The 9,877-nt window shown below is 35.4% G+C and overlaps 1 protein-coding gene across 1 annotated transcript in view; it reads right to left on the bottom strand.

Annotated features, from left to right (window-relative positions):
• Nucleotides 1–2,423: 2,423 nt before the first annotated feature.
• LOC107104823 (antigen peptide transporter 2-like) overlaps nucleotides 2,424–9,877 on the bottom strand; it is a 7,987-nt gene continuing 533 nt past the window's right edge. The window contains exons 2-11 of the mRNA XM_015404933.1: nucleotides 9,150–9,264; nucleotides 8,924–9,054; nucleotides 8,632–8,837; nucleotides 6,229–6,426; nucleotides 6,007–6,135; nucleotides 5,376–5,564; nucleotides 5,047–5,220; nucleotides 4,740–4,899; nucleotides 4,374–4,510; nucleotides 2,424–2,630 (exon numbers count right to left, since the gene is read on the bottom strand). Of these exons, the coding sequence (XP_015260419.1) occupies nucleotides 2,424–2,630; nucleotides 4,374–4,510; nucleotides 4,740–4,899; nucleotides 5,047–5,220; nucleotides 5,376–5,564; nucleotides 6,007–6,135; nucleotides 6,229–6,426; nucleotides 8,632–8,837; nucleotides 8,924–9,054; nucleotides 9,150–9,264 (1,646 nt within the window). The remainder of the gene's footprint in view (nucleotides 2,631–4,373; nucleotides 4,511–4,739; nucleotides 4,900–5,046; nucleotides 5,221–5,375; nucleotides 5,565–6,006; nucleotides 6,136–6,228; nucleotides 6,427–8,631; nucleotides 8,838–8,923; nucleotides 9,055–9,149; nucleotides 9,265–9,877) is intronic.

Below are 9,877 nucleotides of genomic sequence, written 5' to 3' on the forward strand. Positions count from 1 at the left end.
TCTGTCTGTCTGTCTGTCTGTCTGTCTGTCTGTCTGTCTGTCTGTCTGTCTGTCTGTCTGTCTGTCTGTCTGTCTATCTATCTATCTATTTTTACTTAAAGAAAAAGTTTTACTAAAATTTGATTGTATAGAGTTTTTATACAATCAAATTTGAAGCAAATACTTACAGCAGGCAATAAATAATTTACCGGTATATAAGATCAAAGCACTTTCTATGACAGTTCAGAACATTTTAGCTATATACCTGACCTCCAAATGGCAGCAGCTCAAAGAGCTGCTTATAATAGAACTATTAAGCTTGTGTACATATAGGTACATGACAGACCAATAATTTATGCCAGGTTTTTCGATTTGTTTATGTTTGTTTATCATAAATTCCCATCTTTTATTCGTAATGATTTTTATGATCAAGTTCACAGGTAAATAAAACCCATAATTCAGTCTCCAAAAATGAGAAAATCACATCAGATCGATCAGAGAAGGATTTTTCTCCTGACTCTGGTACCTTTATCTCTGAAAACAGTATTTTGGACCATTAAGCAACAGTCCACCTCTTTTCTCCCTACAGTATATTAACTAAGGCAGTTCTGGTGTTCTCTCTGGTTCAGGAGCAGTTCGACATGAGAAAGGTCACATTTATTTTTGATTGTGTCATCTGCTGACCCAGACTGAGAGACTGTTTAAAGGTCCAGGAAACATGTTTCGGGTTTGGAGCTGATTAGGATGTGACACCAGGACTTAAAAAACTTTGTATTTATTTATTTTTTTTTATTATCTTTCATCCTCCTCAGCTAAAAGCAATTAGGCTATTAGCTAAAAAACAAAGAGTTTCATTGTATCATTCTGTATGTGATGATTTTATAGTATGTGATGAGTTTCAGTTTCCTAAGATAAATATTTTACTTTTAGCCAATATTTTTTTTTTTTTTTAGTTGTACCTAATAAATGTTACTTTAACATAAACTGTATTGGTGACTTAGGTTGAATGGAGAGGCCTCTGGCCTCCATTTTGTTGAAGCTCAGTTGTTTTACTAAGATGGCGTCAGTTGTTTCCAAAGCTGAGCTGCATCTGTCGATAGAGGGAGATCATGCTTTGATTGAACCGATGAATCAACATTTTCCTCATTCCTGGTTTAGTGCCAAAAGAGAAGCAAGGTTGATAATCAGGGACTTTCCAGGTCAGACCGGACTATAAAATCCACTTATGATCATCATTAAGAACTCTTTAGTTTCTGTGAGCAGCATTTAAAAAGCAGCCATGAACAGAAAACCCCCAAATTATTAGTTTTTATATTTCAAATATATTTAGACATTTTTTTCTGATAGAAATAACCATCAAAGAGTATTGAAAAATATCAAAGGCACAGAATACATCTCTAATTTAATCCATATTCATATAAATTACATATAATACACCTCTCCATGATTAGTGGAAAATATTTTTTAGCATTACTGCTGTCCAACCTTTATTAAAAGCGATGACCAAATTTTTGAATGTTTTCATTTTGATAATCCCTCCTTAGCTAAGCTCCTTCCACAATTACAATCAGGATGTGACGCTGGCTAATTTACTCTAAATTGTTTATATGCTTTCACTCAAAAGGACATTTTTTTAACAAATACTTTTATTTCTCCCAGGGATATAAAGAACCGGTGGCTTAACTGTATTTATGAGTAAATGGAGTAGATTCTGACCATTACAGAATTCATAAAATCAAAGTATGATCAGCATATTAAATGTATATAAAAGAAAATATATCTTTGTTTCTTTGTACAGTGTAGATATTTCCATGGTTTCTGAGTTTTCCATTACTTGCATACCTGCAGCAAGACTATAACGGCACAAAGTGGACTCATATTTCCCAGGCAGTTAGGATTCCACCAGGGCTGCTTTCTGTCCCTTATCGGCCCATTACTTCCTATTTCAAACAAGCACAGCTGGATGGATGTTTTAGTATATTTGATATTGTTTCGATTTTTAACGTTTTATTTTGGAGTTCTGTTTAGTGAAATAAATGAAAAAAATGCTGCCCAGAGTTAATCTCTCTGGTCATAATTAAAGAGTATAAAACTGTGGATTTTGCAAATCATTTTTTGACATAAGAAATCTCAAAGCAACCTTTTTCTTTTATTTGTATTAAAAGTTGTCTACAGCAACATTGACTTGTTGGATCAATAATTTCTCCAAGTCATTAATTAGAAAATTACATCGTGAGGGTAAATCTGATTAAACATATTTTCATTTCACAATTACACCAATAAGCCTTAAAATAAATACAAAATAAAAGCTTTTAAAATGTTTGTATATCTGTACAAAACTATCAGAATGTATTTGTTTACAAATATCTGAGACGCCAGGAATAGAAAACAGTTTTTTTTCTTTACAACAGGCAACAGTTTGGGTAAAGATCACTTTTAGTAGTTCACTTTGGTGAGTTAACCTCGTCAAACAGCTCATTCCTCAGTTTATGGTAGCTCCCCTGCATCTCCATTAGCTCCTGGTGAGTCCCCTTCTCCTCAACCTGACCTCTTCTGACCACAACAATCTGATCCGCCTTCTCAATGGTTTTCAGCCTGTGAGCGATCACCAGCAGGGTCTGGTTGGGGCAGCTTGCCAGGCCCTGAAGAACCTACACCAGGGGTAACCAATTAAAAATCAGTGGAGTCCAAATAAAGAAAATTAACAACCAGTAAAGGTCCAGAGACATTTTTAATGACCATATAATCTGTTACTTTAAACAGAATTCAACACAGAAATAAAATTAGGTTTTTATGCGTCCATGTTACACACTGACTTAAAAAAAAAATAAAAAAAATGTCCATTTTAAAATCTAAAGTGTTGTTTCAAGTTGAGGACAACAATCTTTCAGTTTTGTATATAGACAATTTCCTGACTGAACTGACCATTTATTTTATTTATTTATTTTTTAGGGCTTAATGAGAGCAGTGGGCTTTATGCTGCCCTGCAAGGCTATAAACCTGGGTTTGAATGGAGACAAAGCCATTCTAAAGCACATATCAAGGTCTCATTTTGAGCATGGATCCATATTTATTTTTGATTGTGTTCATGATGGAGAATCCTGCTTCACATCAGCAGGTTGAGCCAAACATACTCTAAATGTGCAGGGTCATCTTTGAGCACGCCATTTCACTTTTCTGTCACCAGTTCGCCGCAGTTCCTCTAGCATTTTGCAAAATTTCATTTGCAAAACCAGTAAGCAAACAAATAATTAAATTTGACATGCATGGCTCCCTATCCTTTTTAAAATTGTATTTAAACAGAGATGCAATTAGTCTGTAAATGATTAGGTATTGTTTGATATAATATTTATCAATTTATTCAACACCATTTAAGAGAAACAAAGGTAGTTTTTGCTGCAATAGTTGTTAAGTGCCTCGTTAGCGCTTCTGAAATCTGAAAACCACAAACAACTACAGATTTCATAGTTAAACATAATTTCAGAGGTTAAATAAATATTTTAAATAAAAAGTAACCTGGTTATCATTTATTCCTACCTTGTCTGTACGCTAACTTCTCATGGTAATTGTGCATTCACAATGGGCCCAACTCACGATTACTTTGATAATTGATTAATTTGTGGATTTTTTTCCCTTGATTAATCAGCTAATAATCAGTTAGGAAAAGGTGCCTTAAACAATATTTTTAAACAAATTTAACCCAGAGGACGCTAAAAATATGGCACTTGAGGATTCCTGATAGAATATATTCATAGACAAAAAAAAGTGTTTATGCTACATGCATAATGTTTATACATGTTTTTACAACTATGAAAAACTTACTGCTATAAATAGGTTTGTCTTTTAGCATATTGTGTTAGTCTTTATACTAATTTGGAACATGTAGTTGCTTCTGTCACACCTGTTTGTCAGTATGCACAATTTCATCTTTTAAAGAGGAACAGTTTAAAATGTAGGCTGTGGTACTTTCTAATGGTGTGAGCTGCTATGTCATGCATCGGCTGAAACCAAAGTTTGGTGCGCAAGCCTATAGGTGTCACTTCAGTGGAATTGATTGGAGCAATACCAGATTAATAATGTGTAGAACTACACCTGAATGCAACACATTATTAATATGGCTTAACAGGTTACATTTATTCTGTTAAGGTAAAAGTAATTTTACCCTACATCCTTCACACTTTTTTTTTGTTTTAATACAGACAATTTATAATTTTTATTGGACATTTAGTTATTTTGTTTATCTATATATTTATGTGGGACCCGAGATAGATGTTTGCTTCATGAGCATGTTAATGCGTGTTGGATATAAGGAAAATATAGTCCCTTGAATTCTTAAAATATCAATACCAACACGTCCCTCTGAGGAAATCAAATTTCTACAAATTACGACAAACCTTGTTTTCACTCTCAGCATCCAAGGAGCTGGTTATTTCATCCAGAATGACGATCTTCGGTTCTCTGACCAGAGCTCGAGCGATCCCAATCCTCTGCCTCTCACTCTTGGATAACTGGCCTCCACTCTCTCCTACCTCTGTAAAAATTAACAATCTAAAGTTCAAATTCAGAGTCACCTGTTTAATGTCAAACACCAAGCAAAGCACACAAATAATTAACCATCCAAAACAATGTATATATTAGAAGGTTAAATTTATAAGAAAATTGTACTTTTACAATCTAACTTCTCTCAAATATAAAAGCATTTGCTTTGTTTTTTCATTCAGTCATGTAAAAGGAACAGAGATGTGGTCGGACTGGTTTACCTGTGTCGTAGCCTTTCTCCAGTGTTTTAATGAAGTCATGGGCGTTGGCTTTCCGTGCTGCTTCCTCAATCCTCTCTTGTGAGCAGTTAGTCAGTCCGTAGGTGATGTTATCTCTGATGGATCCAGAGAAGAGGACGGGCTCCTGGCTCACCACTGCAATCTGTCACACAAAGCCTCATCAGACTGTGCTGTAAAAAAAACACTTTTTTTTTTACCCTCAGTATGATTTAATTATTTTCAACAGAGCAAATAAAGGTATCAACGTTTACCTCAGGGGAGAGCATAAAAACACTTATTGATAAGTTACCTTCCTGTGGAAGAAATGATGGTCATAGGATTTCAGTGGTTCTCCATCCAATAGGATTTCTCCTTCTTGAGGCTCATATAATCTCTGCAGGAGACTCACACAGGTGCTTTTTCCTTCTCCAGATGGACCAACCAGAGCCGTCACCTGACCTGGCTTCAACTCCAAACTGAAATCCTGAGACAAAAATAGATGTAAGAATAACACAATATGATGAAAATATCTGAGATTGAACCGTATCTTATAAGCATCCATGTTCCTTTATCAGCTGTATTATTATCACTAAATACTTTTCTTAGAATTAAACTAAAAAGGATTGTTTTTTTTCTCACCTGCAGCACCGTTTTTTCAGGGTTTGAAGGATAGGCAAAGTTCAGTCCACAGTAACTGATACGTCCTTCCAGCTGCTCTGGTTTCCTTTTTCCATCCATGCTGATCTGAGGCTTTCGGTCTATGTACTCAAAGACTTTCCCAGCAGCCATCACCGAGTTCAGCATGTCACCGAAGATATATGTAAGAGTCTGGAAGAAAGTGAACTCTATGAGATAATCCAGGGTAGCGGAGTGAGATGGAGGTCAAAGCCATGTAATGAACCCACCAAGCATCCTATAGGAGATCAAAGTCTGTTTTAAAATTTTATAAGCTTAATCTTTGGTCTTTTCAGAATATAAAAAAAATACTAAAAAAAAAGTGTTTTTGAAGCATCCTCTGCACTTAAAAAAACTGTTCCAACCATGTATTGAGTGCATGTATAGAGTATAGTGTATAAGGTTGTCTGTTAAACATAAGCTGTTAAATAAAAAAGTCTTTCACGATTACTTGGTGACCAAAATATATAAGTGCAATGTTATTTTAACCTATAAGTGGAATATAATATCAGTATTAGTTTCTTAAAATGCACATTTTGAATTCACACATTTCCCCAAACAAAGATTTCACATAATAGCCCAATGGACCACCTACCCTGATGTTGGTTCCAAGGTCTGACTGGTAGATGATGAAGGAAACCAGGTTTCCAGTGGTCATCTGACCCATCTGGATGAAGAGTCTGCCATAGTATAAAATTAACACCTGCATTCCCAAACCTGTCAACTACAAAGAGCAAATAGGATATATCAGGAAGACCTTTAATCACCGACTGGATGCTGGTTGATATTCCAACATACATAAAAACAAACTTCTTACCCTCCGTGCAAGCAGGTAAATATAACGAACAATGTCCCGGCGAGTCTTCAGTGACTGTGTTTCCTTTAATCGTTCATCATAGCGATCAGCTTCGTGCTTTTCTGTGTTGAAACTTCGAACAACACGAATACCGAACACAACCTCATTAGCAGAGTCATTGGTACGAGCCATTGCATCCTGCATTTCCTGGGACAACCGCTGAAGTAAAATAAAGTTAGAGGAAACACAATTACCCTTAATTGAAATTTTGAAACAGGAATAAACCTTTACGCATGTTACATTTCTTACAGATCCAGCTGCGACAATGAAAATTATGGTTACCAACTTATTTAAACTCAATTATAAAATGGTGCAGAACACAAACAGACAGTCACCATATCTTCATCCAGGAGGAATAAATTCTTGAGGTTCTCAATTTAAAGCAACCGGCTTGGTGTTACTTCAACAGAAAACTTTTTGACCAATTGGATCGTAAACTAAACTTAAATAAATAGTATGGTTACTAGGATCAATTGTAATGAGATAACATTTGTTGGGAACTTTGTAGCTGTGTCTGTTTATTAGCACATATGCACAAAACATTGCTCTTCACTAACTGCTGATATAAGCAGTGCTCGAGTTAAGGGAGGATGAGGGAGGATGCCTTCCCCCTTCTTAAAAAAATGTTAAAAATCATCCCCCTTTTTAAATGACCATTCCCCCATCCCCTGTGACATTTTATCACTGAATGTGTAAATGTCTAATATATTTGAAAAGTAATGGCAATAATATTGCCTTTTCAACATTTGGCAGGCTGTGGGCTTTCAAGTAGCCTGACCAAGTTACGGTGGTGCAGAGGGCATATGCGCTTTCTTTTTCAACCTCAGTGGCACAACCAGCGGAGCAGGTGATGGTGTTCTGAACAACATTGCGGCCAAGCGGCATGTGAGGGAATGTTAAAAAAAATGAGGAGAGGGAATCTTCCGCAGGTTCCAGGTTCTAAGTTTTCGAGATCTCCCTCCCCTGCTTAGTTTGAGAAATAATGTGTTTACAATTATACAAGTTTTTCCACATAATCATACCTGCTCTCTTTGATTGTGTTATGAATTTCATAAGTCTGGGACAATAAATGTGAAAATAAGGAGGGGAGGGAATCTTCAGCAGGTTCAAGGTTCTAAGTTTAACAAATAAAGTGTCAGAAATGATCTAGAAGGGTGCTGATATCAAAATGGGGAAATGGCATCTACTAAGGTTGATATCTGACTGCAAGGTCCCCTAGTTACTTGCAGAATGCCTATTGTCCGATCAATGGTAAATAGCTTAGTTCCACTGACCTGTTAGAATAGTTTTGACTCATTCATTGCAGCATGAAGTCTATCTTACTTTAAATTAGCTAATAGAAGCAATACTGATTTTCTGATAAACAGCCTATTTTATAAAATAAATACTCTAAATAAATATTTGAAAGGTGAGTACAATTATTATAATTTATATAGGCTTATTTCATTTTCAGGCTAATTCTAATGTATTTGAATTTGTAAGCAACCTTTTTTTAGATTTTGAAAATTATTTCTGCTGTTTCAATTTAATTGATGTAATTTGAATAAAAAAATACTTGACTTGAAAAGGATTCATATATATTAAATTGCAATGTTTTGTTTCAAAACTTATTAGATTCATTGCCAAAAGATTTTCCAAGTTTCCTACCATGACTATGAAGCTGATCCCAGTGGGAAATTAGTCCCTAAATATGTAGGGACAGTGATAGCCATGCCAGTCCAGAGACTGACTGCAGTGCTACTATAAGGTGCCTTGGTAAAGGTCAATGACCGGCGTACCTGACATGGAACAACCATACCATGCATAGTCCTTTAGTTTTATAGAATACATTCATTAATCTATGTATACTTCCAAAAAAAAAAAAAAAAAAAATCCACCAGCCCCCTTTCTTTTTTTTCTTTTTTTTTTTTTTACAACTCGACTACTGGATATAGATCATAATGGTGGTTCTGTTGCAATACAGCTGAAGTTCGAAGTGAATCATTTTGATTTTTAATCATTGCTGAAAGAAAACTGTAAAGGTAAAAAAGAAATAAATAGATCAAAGGAATAAATCATACATGTTTTATATGCAAGTAAATATCATAGAACATTTTTATAGCATTCTGCCTAAGTACAAGTGCAACAACAAGGGACAGGACCATTTGCACTGGCCCCGCTGGCCCCTGTCTAGAACAGCCCATGATTGAACATAAGCATTGATCTTTTTCTATCTGATAAAATTTTGTTAGATGTTTTTTTTGGCTCTTGGAAATCTATAACAGTGCTAAATGCTAAACCGTAGTACAAAATGGTATTTTGGTGATTAAGATGTATGATGTTGGTCTGTGGATCCAACATTGATTCTTTTGTTTTGCAGGTTACCTGGTAGTGCGTGTCATAGATGTTTTGCATTAGTCCAGTTATGGGGGTTTCCATCAGTACGAGGAATGTGAGCTTCCAAGAGAGACTCATCATCAGGGAGATCATGCCCATCGTCTTCAGGAATGTTCTCAGCAGCACATTGACATTGAGACAAACGGTCCTTCCTGTTAGATTTGTGTCTTTAGACAATCTTGATGTAATTTCACCTTTAAAAGAGACACAATAGTTTTCTGGTATTATTTCAGACAGAAGATTTTTTTTTTTACATTTGGTTGGCTTTTCAAAGGATTACCTGTCCTTACGGTTTCAAAGAATGCAATCTCCTGTTTGGTTAGAGCTTCAAACAGTTTAACTTTGATTCTGCGTGCAAATGAACTGATGGCACAAATCAAGAGACCCCCTCTGCAGCCAGCACTCATAGAACTGCATGGTGAATAAAAGCAGAGGCTGAATTAGATATCACTCATATTCATGGAGATGGTAGATTTGGATTTTGGAGAGAAAACCTTCCCTCATACCCTCCAAAAGAGTAGAGTCCCATGAAAAGAAGAGCTGTGAGGAATTCACTTTGTTTGTAATGACTACCAAGGATGTCAATGACTCTGCCTGTGTAGAATGGGATGAACATTTCACCTGAGAGGAAAAAAAAAAAAAAAAAGTGTTTATTAGTTAAAATATATTATAATAATTTCAAAGAGCTACTAAAAATACAGCTTTGGTAAAAAATTTAATGGAACCACATTTTTTTCCCATCAAGCATGACTTGTTGGGACACTTCAACTGCATTTGTGTTGAATTACAACAGAAGCACACCTCCCTGACAAGTTTCATGCAGCTTAGGCAGATAATTGAAATTTAAATATTCCCATTGTGTAGGTCAGCAATCAATGTGAATAATTCATTTTGTTATTGTGTTATACAAACATTGGATTTTTTTGCAAATAAATAAATGTTTGAAGAGACATATTGTAGCATCTGTATAATAGTAAAATCTGAGACCAATGTTTTTCAGTGATTCTGTCATTTCATAGCTGTAAGCGTCACAAAGAAGAGAAACAAAGGCATGAAAACGTCAGTCTGCATGCATTTGATGTGCATGGTATATATGCACAGACAGGCGGATGGATGGATGGATGGATGGATGGATGGATGGATGGATGGATGGATGGATGGATAGATAGATAGATAGATAGATAGATAGATAGATAGATAGATAGATAGATAGATAGATAGATAGATAGATAGA

Source organism: Cyprinodon variegatus, unplaced genomic scaffold (genome assembly GCF_000732505.1).
Source record: "Cyprinodon variegatus isolate N-32 unplaced genomic scaffold, C_variegatus-1.0 Scaffold1900, whole genome shotgun sequence".
Classification (NCBI taxonomy): Eukaryota; Metazoa; Chordata; class Actinopteri; order Cyprinodontiformes; family Cyprinodontidae; genus Cyprinodon; species Cyprinodon variegatus.